The 22,338-nt window shown below is 45.0% G+C and overlaps 1 protein-coding gene and 1 long non-coding RNA gene across 11 annotated transcripts in view; one reads left to right on the top strand and one right to left on the bottom strand.

Moving 5' to 3' along the window:
* The window catches only part of LOC118369810 (attractin-like protein 1), a 371,022-nt gene that overhangs the window by 118,336 nt on the left and 230,348 nt on the right, over window positions 1-22,338 (top strand). For all 4 annotated transcript variants that reach the window (XM_052498667.1, XM_052498665.1, XM_052498666.1 and 1 more), the window contains one exon: window positions 22,037-22,130. In XM_052498667.1, coding sequence (XP_052354627.1) covers window positions 22,037-22,130 — 94 coding nt within the window. The remainder of the gene's footprint in view (window positions 1-22,036; window positions 22,131-22,338) is intronic.
* On the bottom strand, window positions 7,992-9,794 carry LOC127916523 (uncharacterized). 7 transcript variants are annotated; one of them, XR_008095146.1, is made up of 4 exons: window positions 9,523-9,794; window positions 8,995-9,114; window positions 8,875-8,922; window positions 7,992-8,157 (listed from the first exon to the last, which is right to left on the bottom strand). It is a non-coding gene; the product is annotated as an uncharacterized LOC127916523 (long non-coding RNA). The 7 variants fall into 7 exon arrangements; XR_008095149.1 differs by lacking the exon at window positions 7,992-8,157 and adding an exon at window positions 8,208-8,229 and having other exon boundaries at window positions 8,851-8,946; XR_008095150.1 differs by lacking the exon at window positions 7,992-8,157 and adding an exon at window positions 8,208-8,229 and having other exon boundaries at window positions 8,851-8,922.

Here is a 22,338-nt window from a genome sequence, read left to right as displayed (position 1 = left end):
TTGGTGTCTGTCTGTCTGTCTGGGTGTCTGTCTGTCTGTCTTGGTGTCTGTCTGTCTGTCTTGGTGTCTGTCTGTCTGTCTGTCTGTCTGTCTGTCTGTCTGTCTGTCTGTCTGTCTGTCTTGGTGTCTGTCTGTCTGTCTTGGTGTCTGTCTGTCTTGGTGTCTGTCTGTCTGTCTGTCTTGGTGTCTGTCTTGGTGTCTGTCTGTCTGTCTGTCTGTCTGTCTGTCTGTCTGTCTGTCTGTCTGTCTGTCTGTCTGTCTGTCTGTCTTCTGTGTCTGTCTGTCTTGGTGTCTGTCTGTCTGTCTTGGTGTCTGTCTGTCTGTCTGTCTGTCTTGGTGTCTGTCTGTCTGTCTTGGTGTCTCGTTCTCTCTTTCTGCCTGTTTAAACAGTTTGTTTGTTTAATGGTCTCCAACCCTGAATTCTTTTTTGTGTGTGTTTTCATGCTCTCTATGCTTCCTGAGGGGATTCATAAACTCCTTTTGTGTTGTTGTTTGCTTGCCCTCTAACCTTGCCCTCTAACCTTTCACATCTCAGTGTCCCACCAGAGTGGTCTTGTTGTCTTTCATAAAGGCAGGAGCAGCCTACTTTAACACCCTTTCTAGATTTGTGGGATCCCGCTCTCTTTCTCCCACTCTCTTGGTCTCTCTCTTTCTCTCTCTGTCACACACACACACACACACACACACACACACACACACACACACACACACACACACACACACACACACACACACACACACACACACACACACACACCCTCTGGCAGTGCCTTGGCGGGGTATAAATGAGTGTCTGTCATGTTCAGTGTGGGAGGATGCTGTTGTGTGTGAATCCATGAACAGCCAGCTCATGTGTATCCTGCAGTGAGAGGGAGGGAGTAGACAGCAGGACAGCTTTTATCTGTGTGTGTCCCTGTCTACGTGTGTGTGCACGCACACACTCTACCAGAGGGTGGTGAGGGTGGGACACCGTCATCAGGACCTCAGCTCAGCACGGGGTTTTGTCCTCCCTCCTGCTCACCCATTCTGATGGATTAGACAGTTGCAGCTGTTCCAGAGATGTAGTTGCTCTGGTGCCTCTGTAAAATAACCCACTGACTAGGCACTCACTGTGCCCTCCTCCGCTGACCTCCCATTAGTAAGCACTGTGTAGGTGTGTTTTGTTTATGTGTGCGTGAACAGATATATACAGTGTGTTTAAAATGCATATAAGTGTATAGGTGGTTGTATGTTTGAGTCAGTATACATTCTGTATCAGGGTTTCCGTTAGGTAAATGTGGCGCTGGGCATTTGACCGGCAGCATTTTAATTTTCTGGACATTTGAGAAATTTACCGGACCCATATGCATTGGGTGTGTAACCTGGTTAGGGCTTTCACCCACGGTTATCAGAATGACAGGAATTCCAATTAGATGATGGTAATTCATATTAACAGAAGATGCATTTTGAGATGCAAAGATGTACGGTCCTTCAGTTATCTTTAAAACTTTTTTTCTTACCCCTTTTTCTCCCAATGTTATTATATCCAATTGGTAGTTACAGTCTTGTCCCATCGCTGCAACTCCCTTACGGACTCGGGAGAGGCGAAGGTCGAGAGCCATGTGTTCTCCAAAACACAAATCAACCAAGCCGCACAGATTCTTGATACAATTCCCGCTTAACCCGGAAGCCAGCCGCGCCAATGTGTCGGAGGAAACACCGTACACTTGGCGACTGTGTCAGCATGCATTGCGCCCGGCCCGCAACAGGAGTTGCTAGTGCGCGATGGGACAAGAACATCCCTGCCGGCCCTAATCCTCCCCTAATCTGACCGACACTGGGCCAATGATGGGTCTCCTGGTCGCAGTCGGCTGCGAGATGTTCATTTCGTTTTCCTCAGCCAACAAGACGAGTAATGAACAGCAAAATCACTAGCCTTTGTCAATCTACTCTCCCCATAGTAGAAAAGTTGACCTATTCTATTGGTCAGCTTGTTGAGAAAGAAATAGCCTTTTCCAGACAGACTCTGGGACAGTTGTGGGTCAATATATCCCAAATTCATACAATCAGTAGGCCTTGGCCACATTTTGTTTTTAAAAGCAATGAGGCTGATGCAACAGATCAGAACATTTAGCTTACAGTTGTCAAAAACTAGTTATTTCATGTGACAGAGATGAAAATATCCTTTAGAAATGTTGAAAGAGGGGAGATCTTATATGCAAGAACTAGCATGGGTTGCTAATAGGACTAGGATTTTGCCTGTGGCTACTAGACAATGAAAGAAAGTTGATATAGTATAAAATAATTGCCTCCACAGATATGGTCTGATTTTGGCCAGGCTACTTTGAAGCAACAAAACAATACATGCCTCATAATATGTAGTAAAACATTCAGGTTTACAACAATTAAGTATATGTTTTCTCAATGCATACTGCCTAATTGCAAAGGGGTGTGTGATGCGCTGATGAAGCCTGCCTTCCGTTAACTTTGTGTTTGCTGTTAGAGATGCTGTAGGAACAGCTCTTGCACTGTCTGACAGATGTTGTATCTGTGTGCTTTACGCGTAGGATAAGATAGGCCTACATATACACGCACCAATTTAATTCCACTAAATGAACCTGCAAATGAACCTGTAGACCGATAAGCATGACCAGTCAAATATATTTATATCGACTGGTATTTACATCAATGAATCAATGAATGCTGCCGGTGAAATGTCCGGTGCCACACTTTCCTAACAGAAGAGGATAAAAGCATTTTTTTCGCAATTAGATTTTTTCTTCTCCCAGCATAAGACAATTACTCCCTATTACTGGCTAACGGAAACCCTGAACTGTATGTATTAATGCCTACATTGTGTGCCCAAATCTGGTGTGTGTGTGTGTGTGTGCACCTGCTTCAAGAAGACCCATGGCGGTAGGGCACCCTTCCCAAAAGTCTCAGCGGTATCCAGTCATCCCCCTTCAGAGGCCCTATTTCTGGCCACAGGCACACACACTCTTATAGCTCTGATCTGGCACCTACTACCTTAAAAGTACATTAACGTTCAGCTATAGGATTACACACCTGTTACTGAGCCAAGCTGAAGTGTGGAGTGGTGGGAGTTATTATGTGTCTCGCTACGATGCTAAACCCCAAGTCAAGTTTAACAGAGTGTGGAGAGTAGGCCTGCATGTCACTCACTCTGCCGCTCTACACTGTATATTCAAGACCAAGATGTCAGAGGTCAAGCCTTTACCTACCTTCATAACCTTACAAGATCATTAAGCCCAGAATAGCAAGTCCCTTTTATCTAGAACTGCAGACTCCTCACAATCTAGCCAAAGCACGATGAAAGACCGAACCCAACCCTCTTCAGCAGAAAATAATTAGTTCTCAGAAGGGTTCATGCTATGCATTAAATAGCTATAGCCTATACATCCGGGCTTTAGAGAGACGTATACATGCTAAATATATCCTGGGGGTGAGGAAAGATGTTGCTGCTATTTAGCACCACTCCTGTCTGCTTCTAACTTTCTGTTGAAGATGTTTAATTAGATGGAGAGCTGGAATGGAAACGCCAACACTCCCATCGGTGTTACCTCCCACACATAGGAGGACCTGGATGTGAGCTAGACCTGTAATTCCACCCAGACATATTGTTGCGAGCACTCCTCAGGTCCAGGGGAGAAGCCTACTCACTCACACTAGAAATTCCTGGATTCTAAGGTGCTTATGGTTGCAAACCGAACCCGGAAGGTCGTGTGGGTGGACAGCCACATATTGAGGTTGTGAGGTCTATTTTTGTTGTTTTATCTAGACACTGTGAAGAAGCTACTTGGAAAAGTCTCCCTGTGTGTGTGTGTGTGTGTGTGTGTGTGTGTGTGTGTGTGTGTGTGTGTGTGTGTGTGTGTGTGTGTGTGTGTGTGTGTGTGTGTGTGCGGTGAGTTTTGTGTATGAAGTGGCATGTGTGCTTGTTCATGACAACATATCACCTGTGTGACATTTGATGTGTGCACCTGTCCTGTTTCAAGTAGGCTTTTTAGGAACTATGTGCTAAATCACAGTGTGCTGCTCACTGCAGGAAAATAATCCTACAACAACAGGACATGTGGATTATTATGTGGATTATAATAGTGGATATTTTTGTAGGGGTTGATACATTTCTCGTAAAGATAAATCAAGTCTGAAATTAAGTTGAAATGACTGACTTTAATGGCCTTTTTAAAATCTTTAATATACTACACTTTGCATTTTCTGCTGCGCAGGAAAATTGTCTGTGGCGACAAAGTGATCAAATGAAGATAGCAGGTCTGTAGGGTTGAGATTTATGAAGTGGGCAGAAAATGATATCCTTCCAAAAGAGAGAGGATTAGACTAATAGCTTGATTAAAAACAAAAATCTAGCAAAAAAACAAGGTCATTGATTATTGGCCCTGTTTTCAGACAAAGATCAACATGAGAAGGATCAGAACCACATGCCCCTCCTCTCTCCATTCATGTCCATCATCTCCTCCATATTGTCTTTCTGACATCCTCCATTAGGGCTCACTGGGCATCTAGCTGCCCCTCTTAACATGTCATGTAGGCAAAGCTCAGTGACACTTAATCATGTTTAGCCAGGCTTCATTTGTGATCCACATGGGTTATTAGGTTTACCGTCATCACTGACGGCTTTGTGAAGGTCGTGCTCTTTACTGACAGACCGCTCTACAATTACCTGTGTGCCATCTGCCATGATGCCATGAAATCTTCAAGGTCCTCTGTCAACCGGACGTAGAGATTTAGTAGGACTCTATTAAATCTAAAATATAGAATTGAACCCTCACATTCAGTGAAGCGGGTCGATGCCTTATAGTCAGTCCCTCTGCCAGCACATACAGTTTCTGGTTTTGATTCCATGATTTGATCTTTTTACATCATACGTGTATGAGGTATGTTATGCTGTGTGCCAACACATCTGTTCAGCAGCACAGAGGAGGCTGTGTGTCTGCTGACTATGTTCAGGCTGTCCTGAACACCATACTGCCTGCCACCAACACCAACCAGTACAGTATAATCTCGCTCTTTTCACTGCATAGAAGGAAGGGAGAAAGCGACTGCAAAATGCTGCCACGTTTCAAATTCTACGTGAAGGAAGAAAATCCCTGGGCCCAATTCAATTATTTTATTCATTACATGATTCTTTGAACTTGTCACTTGCTGGAAGGCCTATGGAGAGGTCGGAAGGCTGGCCTGGGGAGATGAAGCACTAGAGGAGACCTGCACAGCTTTATGTTGACTTGTATCACATCTATAAAGACTGTCCTCCTGCTCACCAACTATACTCCAGATATAGTTACTGCAGGGGTGGCAGGAAGTCTCACCTGTTCTCTTGGCTAAAAGTACCTTGAATACCTCATTCCTGCTCCTGACGGAACTCTGGGCAGACTGAACCCTTCTCAGATTGAATAGTGGTATGTACTGTGTACTGGGTATACGTTTACTCAGTGTACTGTGTACTGGGGTATACGTGTACTGGGTATACGTGTACTGGGTATATGTTTACTCAGTGTACTGTGTACTCGGGTATACGTGTACTCCGTGTACTGGGTATACTTGTACTGTGTACTCGGGTATACGTGTACTTTGTGTACTGGGTATACGTGTTCTGTGTACTCGGGTATACGTGTACTGGGTATACGTGTACTGTGTACTCCGTGTACTGGGTATACGTGTACTCAGTGTACTGTGTACTCGGGTATACGTGTACTCCGTGTACTGGGTATATACGTGTACTGTGTACTCGGGTATACGTGTACTTTGTGTACTGGGTATACGTGTTCTGTGTACTCGGGTATACGTGTACTGGGTATACGTGTACTGTGTACTCGAGTATACGTGTACTCGGGTATACGTGTACTCCGTGTACTGGGTATACGTGTACTCAGTGTACTGTGTACTCGGGTATACGTGTGCTACTAGCACATTAGCGTTGTTTCAACACCTCCAAGGCTTTGGACACCTCAACAGTACTGTGGTGTTAGGTTCAACATGAATCTACTGGAGTCTATGTCTCAGTGGGCCGTTGTCCCGTCACAGCCTTATTAAATCCCTCCACTCTGGTGTATAAAAGTCTCAGCCTATAGACTCTTTAGCCTGCGGTATATCAGCCTGGAGTAGAAATAGTTACCTCTGGTTTGTTCAGCCATTCCTATGAGGAAAAGGAAAGGGGAAAGAATATGGTTTTGGGATGAAGGGTAGCAGCCAGGAGTCAGCTCATCACAATTTAAAATAGACATGGAATGGAGGAGATGGGAGGTGGGGCGGATTGGGGAGAGTAGAGAGGACATTAGCGGGGGTAGAGAGAGTTATGTGAGAGTGGTCAGTGCAGTTATGTTTTCCTCCTTTTGGAATGCAGTTATGTTGCTTTAGCTTTTATCTTGTGAGGTGAATAGTAAATCAGCAATTAAAATAAGTGCATTTATTTTAACTATACTGAACAAAAATATAAACTGAATATATAAAGTGTTGGTCCCATGTTTTATGAGCTGAAATAAAATACATTTTCCATACGCACAAAAACATATGTTTACGTCCCTGTTAGTGATAATTTCTCCTTGCCAAGATAATCCATCCACCTGACAGGTGTGGCATATCAAGAAGCTCATTAAACAGCATGCTCATTACACAGGTGCACCTTGGGCTGGGGACAGTAAGGCCACTCTTAACATGTGCAGTTTTGTTCTACACCATGCTACAGATGTCTGAAGTTTTGAGGCAGTTTGCATTTGTCATGCTGACTGCAGGAATGTTCACCAGAGCTTCTGCCAGATAATTTAATGTTCAATTCTCTACCATAAGCTGCGTCCAACATCATTTTAGAGAATTTGGCAGTACGTCCAACCGGCATCACAATGGCAGACCACCCGCCAGCCCGCGACCTCCACATCCGGCTTCTGCGGGATTGTCTGAGACCAGCCACCCGGACAGCTGATGAAACTGAGGATTATTTCTGTCAGTAATAATGCCCTTTTGTGGGGGAAAAGTAATTCTTGCCTGGGCCTGGCTCCCAAGTGGGTGGGCCTATGCCCTTGCATGCCGACCAATGGCTGCGCCCCTGCCCGGCCATGTGAAATCCATAGATTAGGGCCTAATGCTTGTATTTCAATTGACTGATTTCCTCAGAAGTGTAACTCAGTAAAATCATTGAAATTGTTGCATGTTCCATTTATATTTTTACTATGAAATCTTGGCCATCCATTAAAAAAATGTACTTGACGACCAAAGTACTAGGATCAAGATTCCAGCTCACTACTTTGCTCACTATGTAACACAAATAAAACAACCACACACACACACTACTGTAGTGTTTGTGCATTACATCTGTTGTTTCTATGCACAAACGCAGAATGTAGTGGGGTGAGAAATTGTAGTCTCCACAGGGGTCTGCACAAGGAAGAGGAAATATGATTTCTATTAAATCCCCTCGTCGGTTTACAGTTTTAAAGCAAATTTCTTGCAACTCTATCCATTTTGCCATGGCTAATACTGTGTTATTTTGCGCAAATCATTACTGCTAAATTGATTGTTTTTGGAATTTTCATTTCTCCATGACTGTCTAGCTTTTTATTTTGGTGATTGTTATTTTCAAAGATTATATAATTGTTTTATATATAGGTACAATACCCTTTCTACATACTTTATTATTCATTTTTCACTTTGGACTTAATTGGTCCGGAAAAATGCTTGGGCTGCCCTGCCAGCCCAATGATTTTAATGGCAGAAAGATCTCTGAAATTGAGGCTTAATCATTTTATAACTCAAAGACACTTTTGTATACCATGACAGATGTTCCTTTCATTTTGAGAACTCAGCCACACGTTTTAACTTTAGTGAAAGAAGGGTCCTAGAGGGACTGGCAGAGGGACTGGCAGAGGGACTGGCAGTGTATTTCATTAGAAGCCAGTGCTACCTGTATGCCAGCATACAGACAGTGTCTAAGACAGTGGTCACCAACCTTTTATGAGCCAAGATCCTTTGTGAATCTCACTCGGCACAGCTGAGTGAGCATAATAATATATAAATATATATTGTTTTACTGGACTGAGTGACTGGATCTGATGGTCAGTCTGAGGGGAGGGAGGGAGCAGTGGTGAGGCTTCCTCTCACCTGACTCACCGTCCCTACTCTCACCAGACTCACTGTCCCTCCTCTCACCTGACTCACCGTCCCTACTCTCACCTGACTCACTGTCCCTCCTCTCACCTGACTCACCGTACCTCCTCTCACCTGACTCACCGTCCCTCCTCTCACCTGACTCACCGTCCCTCCTCTCACCTGACTCACCGTCCCTCCTCTCACCTGACTCACCGTCCCTCCTCTCACCTGACTCACCGTCCCTCCTCTCACCTGACTCACCGTCCCTCCTCTCACCTGACTCACCGTCCCTCCTCTCTCCTGACTCACCGTCCCTCCTCTCTCCTGACTCACCGTCCCTCCTCTCACCTGACTCACCGTCCCTCCTCTCACCTGAGTCACCGTCTCTCCTCTCTACTGACTCACCGTCCCTCCTCTCTCCTGACTCACCGTACCTCCTCTCACCAGACTCACCGTCCCTCCTCTCACCTGACTCACCGTCCCTCCTCTCACCTGACTCACCGTCCCTCCTCTCACCTGACTCACCGTCCCTCCGCTCACCTGACTCACCGTCCCTCCGCTCACCTGACTCACCGTCCCTCCGCTCACCTGACTCACCGTCCCTCCGCTCACCTGACTCACCGTCCCTCCTCTGACTCACCGTCCCTCCTCTCTCCTGACTCACCGTCCATCCTCTCTCCTGACTCACCGTCCCTCCTCTCACCTGACTCACCGCCCCTCCTCTCTCCTGACTCACCGCCCCCCTCCTCTCACCTGACTCACAGTCCCTCCTCTCACCTGACTCACCGTCCCTCCTCTCACCTGACTCACAGTCCCTCCTCTCACCTGACTCACCGTCCCTCCTCTCACCTGACTCACCGTCCCTCCTCTCACCTGACTCACCGTCCCTCCTCTCACCTGACTCACAGTCCCTCCTCTCACCTGACTCACCGTCCCTCCTCTCACCTGACTCACCGTCCCTCCTCTCACCTGACTCACCGTCCCTCCTCTCACCTGACTCACAGTCCCTCCTCTCACCTGACTCACCGTCCCTCCTCTCTCCTGACTCACCGTCCCTCCTCTCTCCTGACTCACCGTCCCTCCTCTCACCTGACTCACCGTCCCTCCTCTCACCTGACTCACCGTCCCTCCTCTCACCTGACTCACCGTCCCTCCTCTCACCTGACTCACCGTCCCTCCTCTCTCCTGACTCACCGTCCCTCCTCTCTCCTGACTCACCGTCCCTCCTCTCTCCTGACTCACCGTCCCTCCTCTCACCTGACTCACCGTCCCTCCTCTCACCTGACTCACCGTCCCTCCTCTCACCTGACTCACCGTCCCTCCTCTCTCCTGACTCACCGTCCCTCCTCTCTCCTGACTCACCGTCCCTCCTCTCACCTGACTCACCGTCCCTCCTCTCTCCTGACTCACCGTCCCTCCTCTCACCTGACTCACCGTCCCTCCTCTCACCTGACTCACAGTCCCTCCTCTCACCTGACTCACCGTCCCTCCTCTCACCTGACTCACCGTCCCTCCTCTCACCTGACTCACCGTCCCTCCTCTCACCTGACTCACAGTCCCTCCTCTCACCTGACTCACCGTCCCTCCTCTCACCTGACTCACAGTCCCTCCTCTCACCTGACTCACAGTCCCTCCTCTCTCCTGACTCACCGTCCCTCCTCTGAATAACTTAAACATGATCTTATTCATAAAAACAGCAGCTCTTTGCTGTAGTCGTTGAGTCTCTCTCTAGTCATGGTTTTAAAAGTTTTGAAATCTCACATTATCATCAACTTTGCTGTGCTTTCGAGGCGTCTTTTCACAGTATATGGCTCGATGAAACTGTGCAGACACCGTGATCTGAGCTATCTGATTGGCCAGCGGTAGGCCTTGCATTTGATTTGCTCGTAGCCAGAGTTCTGCCTTTAGACACATGAAATGGTTCAATATGGGAACACTTTGCCTTCCTGGTGCTGCTGACTCTACCTCACCTATATAATACTATATAATATATAATACAATATGGGAACACTTTGCCTTCCTGGTGCTGCTGACTCTACCTCACCTATATAATACTATATAATATATAATACAATATGGGAACACTTTGCCTTCCTGGTGCTGCTGACTCTACTGCACCTATATAATACTATATAATATATAATACAATATGGGAACACTTTGCCTTCCTGGTGCTGCTGACTCTACTGCACCTATATAATACTATATAATATATAATACAATATGGGAACACTTTGCCTTCCTGGTGCTGCTGACTCTACCTCACCTATATAATACTATATAATATATAATACAATATGGGAACACTTTGCCTTCCTGGTGCTGCTGACTCTACCTCACCTATATAATACTGCTCTGCAGGTTGTATAACTTTTTCATTACATTTCATTATAGTACAACGGTTGATTTGTCTAATCTTAGCAATTCTTCTTAGCTAGCTACATAGCCGTCCTTGTATCAGAGATAATTGCATAATTATCGTATTTCGTCGCCCTAACGTAGCCTTCACTGCTATTCGCCCAGGAGCTAGCTAACGCTAGCTAACGCACACAGATTAGCATCACTGTAGTGCTATTCACTCAACTGTACGACTTGATTAGTTTACTGTTAGCTAGCTACATAATCTTAGCCATTCTTCTTAGCTAGCTACATAGCCGTCCTTGTATCAGAGATAATTGCATAATTATCGTATTTCGTATTTCGTCGCCCTAACGTAGCCTTCACTGCTATTCGCCCAGGAGCTAGCAACGCTAGCTAACGCACACAGATTAGCATCACTGTAGTGCTATTCACTCAACTGTACGACTTGATTAGTTCAGTGTTAGCTAGCTACATAGCTGTCTTTGTTTCAAGATAATTGTGTAGTTTAGTGTGTGTAGCCTTGGAGTGATTATGTTAATTCACTGAGGTTCGCTAGCCAGCTATTTGTCGTCCTTAACGTAGGAGACTCTGCTAGCTAGCCAACAGCTAACAGCTAGCCAACGTCTACTGTTTCAATTCAATCACCGGTCAGGCAGTATCACATTTTCATTTCATTACAGTACAACGGTTTGATTTGTTTGATCGTAGCTAGCTACATAGCCGTCTTTGTTTCAAAGATAATTGTGTAGTCTAGACCGATTTCCTAGGTTAGCTAGCCAGCTATTGTCGTTCTTTTAACTCAACGTAACGTAAACAACACTGCTAGCTAGCCAGCTAGCCCCCGAATAGCAGCACTGTAGAATTATTACACTCAACGGAACGACTTGATTAGTGTAGTGTCAACAACGCAGCTACTGCCAGCTAGCCTACTTTAGCAGTACTGTATCATTTTAATCATTTTAGTCAATAAGATTCTTGCTATATAACTTTCAACATTCGAGACGTGTAGTCCGCTTGTCATTCAATTTCCTTGCATTAGCGTAGCCTTTTCTGTAGCCTGTCAACTATGTGTCTGTCTATCCCTGTTCTCTCCTCTCTGCACAGATCATACAAACGCTCCACACCGCGTGGCCGCGACCACCCTAACCTGGTGGTCCCAGCGCGTACGTGGAGTTCCAGGTCTCTGGTAGCCTCTGGAACTGCCAATCTGCGGCCAACAAGGCAGAGTTCATCTCAGCCTATGCCTCCCTCCAGTCCCTTGACTTCTTGGCACTGACGGAAACATGGATCACCACAGATAACACTGCTTACTGCTCTCTCCGTCCGCCCACGTGTTCTGCACACCCGAGAGCTTCTGGTCAGCGGGGTGGTGGCACCGGGATCTCATCTCTCCCAAGTGGTCTTTCTCTTTTCTCCCCTTACCCATCTGTCTATTGCCTCCTTTGAATTCCATGCTGTCACAGTTACCAGCCCTTTCAAGCTTAACATCCTTATCATTTATAGGTTCCCTCGGAGAGTTCATCAATGAGCTTGATGCCTTGATAAGCTCCTTTCCTGAGGACGGCTCACCTCTCACAGTTCTGGGCGACTTTAACCTCCCCACGTCTACCTTTGACTCATTCCTCTCTGCCTCCTTCTTTCCACTCCTCTCCTCTTTTGACCTCACCCTCTCACCTTCCCCCCTACTCACAAGGCAGGCAATATCATCTTTACTAGATGCTGTTCTTCCACTAACCTCATTGCAACTCCTCCAAGTCTCCGACCACTACCTTGTATCCTTTTCCCTCTCGCTCTCATCCAACACTTCCCACACTGCCCCTACTCGTGGTATCTTCGCTCTCTCTCCCCCGCTACTCTCTCCTCTTCCATCCTATCTTCTCTTCCCTCTGGTCAAACTTTCTCCAACCTATCTCCTGATTCTGCCTCCTCAACCCTCCTCTCCTCCCTTACTGCATCCTTTGACTCCCTATGTCCCCTATCCTCCAGGCCGGCTCGGTCCTCCCCTCCCGCTCCGTGGCTCGACGACTCATTGCGAGCTCACAGAACAGGGCTCCGGGCAGCCGAGCGGAAATGGAGGACTCCCTCCTCTCTACATTTTCCTCCTCTGTCTCTGCTGCTAAAGCCACTTTCTACCATTCTAAGTTCCAAGCATCTGCCTCTAACCCTAGGAAGCTCTTTGCCACCTTCTCCTCCCTCCTGAATCCTCCCCCCCCCTCCTCCCTCTCTGCAGATGACTTCGTCAACCATTTTGAAAAGAAGGTCGATGACATCCGATCCTCGTTTGCTAAGTCAAACGACACCGCTGGTTCTGCTCATCCCTACCCTATGCTCTGACCTCTTTCTCCCCCTCTCTCTCAGATGAAATCTCGCGTCTTGTGACGGCCGGCCGCCCAACAACCTGCCCGCTTGACCCTATCCCCTCCTCTCTTCTCCAGACCATTTCCGGAGACCTTCTCCCTTACCTCACCTCGCTCATCAACTCATCCCTGACCGCTGGCTACGTCCCTCCCGTCTTCAAGAGAGCGAGAGTTGCACCCCTTCTGAAAAAACCTACACTCGATCCCTCCGATGTCAACAACTACAGACCAGTATCCCTTCTCTCTTTTCTCTCCAAAACTCTTGAGCGTGCCGTCCTTGGCCAACATCTTTGACCTTCTTGATCCAAATCAGTCAGGTTTCAAGACTAGTCATTCAACTGAGACTGCTCTTCTCTGTATCAGGCGCTACTGCTAAAGCTAACTCTCTCTCCTCTGCTCTCATCCTTCTAGACCTATCGGCTGCCTTCGATCAGATCCTCCTCTCCACCCTCTCCGAGTTGGGCATCTCCGGCGCGGCCCACGCTTGATTGCGTCCTACCTGACAGGTCGCTCCTACCAGGTGGCGTGGCGAGAATCTGTCTCCTCACCACGCGCTCTCACCACTGGTGTCCCCAGGGCTCTGTTCTAGGCCCTCTCTTATTCTCGCTATACACCAAGTCACTTGGCTCTGTCATAACCTCACATGGTCTCTCCTATCATTGCTATGCAGACGACACACAATTAATCTTCTCCTTTCCCCCTTCTGATGACCAGGTGGCGAATCGCATCTCTGCATGTCTGGCAGACATATCAGTGTGGATGACGGATCACCACCTCAAGCTGAACCTCAGCAAGACGGAGCTCCTCTTCCTCCCGGGGAACTGCCCGTTCCATGATCTCGCCATCACGGTTGACAACTCCATTGTGTCCTCCTCCCAGAGCGCTAAGAACCTTGGCGTGATCCTGGACAACACCCTTGGCGGTGTCCCGTTCCTGTAGGTTCATGCTCTACAACATCCGCAGAGTGCCCTGCCTCACACAGGAAGCGGCGCAGGTCCTAATCCAGGCACTTGTCATCTCCCGTCTTGATTACTGCAACTCGCTGTTGGCCGGGCTCCCTGCCTGTGCCATTAAACCCCTACAACTCATCCAGAACGCCGCAGCCCGTCTGGTGTTCAACCTTCCCAAGTTCTCTCACGTACTGGCTTCCAGTAATCGCATCCGCTACAAGACCATGGTGCTCGCCTACGGAGCTGTGAAACGGCACCTAGTACCTCCAGGCTTTGATCAGGCCCTACACCCAAACAAGGGCACTGCGTTCATCCACCTCTGGCCTGCTCGCCTCCCTACCACTGAGGAAGTGTTCCCGCTCAGCCCAGTCAAAACTGTTCGCTGCTCTGGCCCCCAATGGTGGAACAAACTCCCTCACGACGCCAGGACAGCGGAGTCAATCACCACCTTCCGGAGACACCTGAAACCCCACCTCTTCAAGGAATACCTAGGATAGGGTAAGTAAGGGTAAGTAATCCTTCTCACCCCCTTCTCCCCCAACAAGATTTAGATGCAAGTGGCTGTTCCACTGGTTGTCATAAGGTGTATGCACCAATTTGTAAGTCGCTCTGGATAAGAGCGTCTGCTAAATGACTTAAATGTAAATGTAATATAATACAATATGGGAACACTTTGCCTTCCTGGTGCTGCTGACTCTACTGCACCTATATAATACTATATAATATATAATACAATATGGGAACACTTTGCCTTCCTGGTGCTGCTGACTCTACTGCACCTATATAATACTATATAATATATAATACAATATGGGAACACTTTGCCTTCCTGGTGCTGCTGAAACAACTGCACCTATATAATACTATATAATATATAATACAATATGGGAACACTTTGCCTTCCTGGTGCTAGGGCTGCTGAGTCAAATGCACCTATATAATGCTATATAATATATAATACAATATGGGAACACTTTGCCTTCCTGGTGCTAGGGCTGCTGAATCAAATGCACCTATATAATACTATATAATATATAATACAATATGGGAACACTTTGCCTTCCTGGTGCTAGGGCTGCTGAATCAAATGCACCTATATAATACTATATAATATATAATACAATATGGGAACACTTTGCCTTCCTGGTGCTAGGGCTGCTGAATCAAATGCACCTATATAATGCTATATAATATATAATACAATATGGGAACACTTTGCCTTCCTGGTGCTAGGGCTGCTGAATCAAATGCACCTATATAATACTATATAATATATAATACAATATGGGAACACTTTGCCTTCCTGGTGCTAGGGCTGCTGAATCAAATGCACCTATATAATACTATATAATATATATACAATATGGGAACACTTTGTCTTCCTGGTGCTAGGGCTGCTGAATCAAATGCACCTACAGCCAACAGCGCAAACCAAATTTTTAAAAAGAAGTAGAAATGTAGGAGACCCTAACCCTTTTTTTACAGAAATGTTTGATCGACCGATTGGTGACCACTGCACTAAGATTTGTCAAGTCTCACAGGACCAGAGTGCAGTATGGGAGACTCTGGAGTGTCAGCCCTGCCACTGTAGCCAATCAGCTAGCCTATCACATTGTGTTGTCTCAGAACTGGGCTCAGAAGTGTGAGCTGCATCATGTCACAGTGTTCCTTTGTGTCTTCTGAAGAGAATTGTGGATCTTATTAAAGATGCTTTGGGCTTTCTCCTGCTGCTGTGTATAGACGTGTCCGTTGTTGAGAACTGCTCTAAGCTCTTTAGTTTAGAAGCAGTCCCTGTAGACAACCACAGTTTGGAAAAACAAGAGTAAAGTGATGGTTGGCTGTGAGTCCACTAATATGCATCTGTATATTTACACTTTATGCGTGTTTCTGCAAGCATAGCCGCGTGTGTGTTTTTTTGATATCTACAGTATGCCCTGCTGTAGTGGTATAGTGTCACATATCTCTGTCTAAGTGCCTGAACAGCAGCCTCTGAAGCACACTACTCTACTCCTATAATGTGAGTACATTCATAGAGATCCTAATTTAGCCATAAATCAGCTCAGTGTCTGCTCTGCACAGAGAGGAGAGGCACTCTGCAGTCCTGCATGCTGCTCCCTGTCTGTACAGTACAGCCTACAGGAGTCAACCCACTGTTACACAACACATACTAGACAATTTGGAAGTTTGACAATGTAGTCTACTTTGTAGTGCAGCATTTGATTTAGTGGAACATTAAATTATTTTGACAAAATTAATGCATTATTGTTTTAAGGAGGTTGCATTGAATTGGGTACAGTCATATCTAACTGACAGGAAACAGTCTACCTATATCAATGGTTAATTTTCTTTCCCTCATGCTTTAAACTGTGGAATACCGCAAGGCAGCTTCCTTGGGCCACTTCTTTATTACATATATACCAACGACCTTCCCTATGCCTTATCTGAAACTCAAGCTACTATATTTGCAGATGATACTACAATTTATACAGCAAGACAATCTGTTCAACAGGTACAGAAAGCTTTACAAGGAGTTTTGGAGAATATCAGGGAGAGGGTTTTCCATAAAAAAATTGTTTTAAACACCAAGAAAACCAAAGTTATGTTGGTCTGTTCCACTAGGAAAAGGCCAACACAGCATGGGATACAATTAAGTTTTGTGGGAGTACAAATTGAGGAAGTGGTAGAAACCAAACTACTAGGAGTGCAGCTCGACACCTGCTTATCATAGTCATCTCAAATAACTAATCTATGTAAAAAAAATGAAAACAGCATGCATAGTCAGAAGGATAGCTAAATATTTACCAGGAAAGATTCTTATGCAAATAACACAAGCATTAATTGAGATTGAGGTGAACTACTGTTCTGTGGTCTGGGGAAATGCATCAGCAAGTGAAATTAGGAGGCTGCAGATTGAACAGAACAAAGCAGCATGGATTGTTTTAAGGTGGAGATATGGTTATTCTGTTGTAGTCATTCGCAATCCTCTTGGTTGGTCATAAATCAACAAGATAATTGAAAAAAACATGCTTATTGTATTTCATAATATACATAATTTAAAACGGCCAAGTTCTATTCACAACAGTATTCAGTTGGTAAGAGACAGACATTCCATAAATACTAGGAATAGATTGTCCACCATCTATGTGTTATCCAGATAGAAAAGAGAAATAGGCAAAATAACAATTCGATTTTGATTTAAACCATTTAAATATAATAGAAAGTTGTGCTGGACTATGGTAGATGAAGAATCAATATCTTCTTAGTGTGTTATGTCTGTTTGTAACAGTGTGTTCTATGTGAAAATGTGTTCGTATTATAAATTGTATTTTAAAGTTTAAAGAATCTAGGAGGATTAGTCTAAATGAGGACTAAAAGAGGTCCAAATCAAATCTACTGTACAGACTTATACCTGCACTGGGCCAATGATAGTTTATTGAACATTCATCATGCCTACCTTGAGTCAGAGTATTGTATGTGGTGTTCAACTATTCCTACACTGTCTGTATAGTTAGGAATAATTCCAACTGGCGAAATCCCATGTCTTACTCTTCTCAAAAACGGAAAATGCAAATTCGGTATAGCTGAAAATATATTTAGACTTTTCTGTTATGGGTATGAATGTGTAAGGGGGAGGTGTTTCATCTTGGGATGCCTGTGTGTATGAAAGATGATCTGGTTATGGCTGTTTTGGTTCTGGAAGTGTGGGAGTTGTTTAGGTATGTTTGATGGAGTGGTTATAGTGTACTGTATGATAGTTCCCACTAGGGCTGTGAGAGAGGGGAGTGTATCTCTTTGTACAGACAAGACAGGCTTTGCTGTCAAGTGAATAGTATAATGAAAAAGTATGAGAAATCTTCGCGTTTCTCTGTTTTAGCTGCTACAATTTGGTCAGTTACATCTGAGAAAAACACCTATATTTGGCTTTGTTCAACAGATGGAGGGAGGGAGAGATACACATTTTGATGTAACCTTTATTTTAACAGGGAAGACATATTGAGACCTAAGTATTTTTTACAAATGTGCCCTGTATATAAATATACATATTATGCGCGAGAGACTGAGAGACTGAGAGACTGAGAGACTGAGAGACTGAGAGACTGAGAGACTGAGAGAGCGAGAGACTGAGAGAGCGAGAGACAGAGAGAGAGTCAGAGAGCAAGAGACTGAGAGAGCGAGAGACTGAGAGAGCGAGAGACTGAGAGAGCGAGAGACTGAGAGAGCGAGAGACAGAGAGCAAGAGACAGAGAGCGAGAGACAGAGAGCGAGACAGAGAGCGAGAGACAGAGAGCGAGAGACTGAGAGAGCGAGAGACTGAGAGCGAGAGACAGAGAGCGAGAGACTGAGAGCGAGAGACTGAGAGCGAGAGACTGAGAGAGCGAGAGACTGAGAGCGAGAGACTGAGAGCGAGAGACTGAGAGAGAGACGAGAGACTGAGAGCGAGAGACTGAGAGCGAGAGACTGAGCGAGAGACTGAGAGCGAGAGACTGAGACTGAGAGCGAGAGACTGAGAGAGCGAGAGACTGAGAGAGCGAGAGACTGAGAGAGCGAGAGACAGAGAGCGAGAGAGAGAGAGCGAGAGACTGAGAGCGAGAGACTGAGAGAGAGAGACTGAGAGTGAGAGACTGAGAGCGAGAGACTGAGAGCGAGAGACAGAGAGCGAGAGACAGAGAGCGAGAGACAGAGAGAGCGAGAGACAGAGAGAGCGAGAGACTGAGAGAGCGAGAGACTGAGAGAGCGAGAGACTGAGAGAGCGAGAGACTGAGAGAGCGAGAGACTGAGAGAGCAAGAGACTGAGAGAGCGAGAGACTGAGAGCGAGAGACAGAGAGCGAGAGACAGAGAGCGAGAGACTGAGCTTATAGAGCATAAGCCCCAAAGATACAAGCTGCACCGCCTCCCAAAACAAAATCCTCATTGTATTTCCTCAGTTTATTTCATTATTTTGCTCTATCTGTGTTTCTCTGTAAATAGGACAGACAGTGGAAGTGAAGTGGCATGTCTCTATTGCTGCTGCAGTAGTTAGTTAGTGGTGGACGTCACTGGGTTCCGTGCCTCCTATAGAACATAAAAGCGGTATGGAGGAGGGTCTAGTTTTACATGTCAGTGTCAGGCGTATCACAGTGGGGTTTGACTTTATGTTGGCTACAAAAGTACATCTTTAATGGGATGTTTTTTCTAAGGCTCTATTAGGGCTGACCCAATTATTAGACTTGTCAATTATTTAGTCGACAGGCTATTGGTTGACCAAGTTCTTTTTTTTGTCGAGCAGTAGCATATATATATCTCTTTCATATATATATATGAAAGATATATATATATATATATATATAAAAAAAAAAAAAATATATATATATATGCTACTGCTCGACAAAAATAAATATATACAGTACCAGTCAAAAGTTTGGACACCTTCTCATTCAAGGGTTTTCCTTTTTTACTATTTTGTACATTGTAAAATTGTGAAGACATCAAAACTATGAAATAATGTATATGGAATCATGTAGTAACCAAAATAGTGTTAACCAAATCAAAATATATTTTTGATTATTCAAAGTAGCCACCCTTTGCCTTGATGACAGCTTTGCACACTCTTGACATTCTCTCAACCAGTTTCACCTGGAATGCTTTTCCAACTGTCTTGAATGAGTTCCCACATATATGCTGAGCACTTCTTGGCTGCTTTTCCTTCACTCTGCGGTCCAACTCAAGCCAAACCATCTCAATTGGGTTGAGGTTGGGTGATTGTGGAGGTCAGGTCATCTGATGCAGCACTCCATCACTCTCCTTGGTTAAATAGGCCTTACACTGCCTGGAGGTGTGTTGGGTCATTGTCCTGTTGAAAAACACATGATAGTCCCACAGTGCAAACCAGATGGGATGGCGTAGAATGCAGTGGTAGCCATGCTGATTAAGTGTGTCTTGAATTCTAAATAAATCACAGACAGTGTCACCAGCAAAGTACCATCACACCCCCACCTCCATGCTTCACGGGGTGAACCACACATGCGGAGATCATCCGTTCAAGGCAGTTGGAACAAAAAAATCTCAAATTTGGACTCCAGACCAAGGGACAGATTTCTACTGGTCTAATGTCCATTGCTTGTTTTTCTTGGTCCAAGCAAGTCTCTTCTTATTATTGGTGTCCTTTTAGTAGTGGTTTCTTTGCAGCAATTAGACCATGAAGGCCTGATTCATAGTCTCCTCTGAGCAGTTGCTGTTGAGATGTCTTTTACTTTAACTCTATGAAGCATTTATTTGGGTTGCAATCTGAGGCTGGTAACTCTATTGAACTTATCCTCTGCAGCAGAGGTAACTTTGGGTCTTCCTTTCCTGTGACAATCCTCAATAGAGACAGTTTCATCATAGGTTTGAGAGTTTTTGCGACTGCACTTCAAGAAACTTTCAAAGTTCTTGAAATGTTCCGTATTGACTGACCTTCAAGTCTTAAAGTAATGATGGACTGTCATTTATCTTTGCTTATTCGACCCGTTCTTGCCTTAATATGGACTTGGTCTTTTCCCAAATAGGTCTATCTTCTATATTCCACCCCTACCAGTGCTCCAACGTGGCGCAGCGGTCAAAGGCACTGCATCTCAGTGCTAGAGGCGTCACTACAGACCCTTGTTCGATTCCAGAATGTATCACAACCAACCGTAATTGGGAGTCCCATAGAGCAGCACACAATTGGCCCAGCGTTGTTAGGGTTTGGGTTGGGTAGCCGTCATTTGTAAATAAGAATTTGTTTTTAACTGACTTGAACAAAGGTTTAACTTCTTTTTTTTATATATATAAAAAATAATACCTTGTCACAACACAACTGATTGGCTCAAACACATTCAGAAGGAAAGAAATTCCACCAACAATTTTTAACTTTTTTTTTTTTTACCCCTTTTTTCTCCCCATTTTCGTGGTATCCAATTGGTAGTTCGTCTTGTCTCATCGCTGCAACTCCTGTATGGACTCGGCGAAGGTCGAGGGCCGTGCGTCCTCCTAACACAACCCAACAAAGCCGCACTGCTTCTTGACACAATTCCCACTTAATAACGGTTGCCAGCCGCACCAATGTGTCGGAGGAAACACTAAACCCAGAATCTTTAGTGGCACAGCTAGCACTGCAATGCAGTGTCAAATGAACTTTTAACAAGACACACCTGTTGTGCAAAGCTGTCATCAAGACACAGGGTGGCTACTTTGAATCTCAAATATAAAATAATCTCAAATATAAAATATATTGAACACTTTTTTGGTTACTACGTGATTCCATATGTGTTATTTAATAGTTTTGATGTCTTCACTATTATTCTGCAATCTAGAAAATAGTTAAAAAAATAAAGAAAAACCCTTGAATGAGGCGTGTCCCAACTTTTGACTGGTTCTGTATGTCAACAATCCTTCCTCCAAAGAACCCATCTATGGATAACATTTTATGGAAATCACCAAAATCATGGTATTTTTTTAATCGTCATTTCTTGAGGAATTTCTCTCTCTCTGTCCTTTTTAGACATTCACTCTCCCGCAGTCTTTCAAAACTTTCATGGAGGAAGGAACTTTTTGTTTACCTACAGTGAAATACAGTTCCCTTTCCCACGACTACTTGTTGTTTACCTCAGTACAATCATGTACTTAGACTCATAATGGCACAAGAGAAGTTTGTTCTCATTATAATTTCTATGCCCCAGGTTACCTTGACCAGAGTGCTTTGAAACATTGTCCTACCCTCTGCACTCCCTTGGATTGCTCAGAATGAATAACTATAAACACATTCCCAGTCACATCATTTTCATCTTATCATTGTATCCCCAAGTTTTCTGGTCAGCATATATACAGAAGCTAACAGTCATGATTTAAACGTTGACTTGCTGTAATCATTCAAACGGTATCTAACTAATGTTGCTCTTGAGTGTGCAATATGTTTATATTCAATGCTGTTTTGCCCTCTGCAAACATCAAATTATGTGACTCACTGTCACTCCTCTCTGGCTAACCCAAGGTCACTGACCTTTGGGTTAGGTGAGGACACCAGTCTTGACCCTTTTGCCACCAGAGAGTATGGTAATTAGTCATAAGCAGAACGGTCCAAGAAGATGTTGCATCATTCAGGTATGGCCCTTAGCTACGGGCCGTATTCAGTCCTGTCAGTCTCCTGCCTGACTGGCTGACTCACTGGTTTGTGTGTTGTGCATCATTGTGAGATGACTGACAGTGTTTTCCTCTTCCCCCCCCTCTCCTCTCTTTCTTTCTCCTCCATTTGTTTTCTTTGACCATGATGGTAGCCTGCAAGTGCAACGGACATGCCAATCTGTGCCAGGTGTCGACGGGGAAATGCTACTGCCAAACCAAGGGAATCAAGGGAGACCAGTGCCAGCTGTGAGTACGATGTTTTATGCCTTAATGTACAGTTGATGTTTGTTAACCTTTTTGCATCATTCCACTACGAGACATATACTGAAGAAAATGAAGGTTCTTAAATGCTTGTTCCTCAACTCTTTTTAAGGTCACTTGGAGAACTCTTACCAAATAAATAACCTTTGAGTTTAGTGTGGGGTTCTTGACATGGCATCTACTGTTCATCAGA

This window comes from Oncorhynchus keta, chromosome 36 (assembly GCF_023373465.1).
Source record: "Oncorhynchus keta strain PuntledgeMale-10-30-2019 chromosome 36, Oket_V2, whole genome shotgun sequence".
NCBI classification, from domain to species: Eukaryota; Metazoa; Chordata; class Actinopteri; order Salmoniformes; family Salmonidae; genus Oncorhynchus; species Oncorhynchus keta.
The sequence above is the reverse complement of the archived record's forward strand: the minus strand, read 5'-3'. Positions and strand labels throughout refer to the sequence as shown.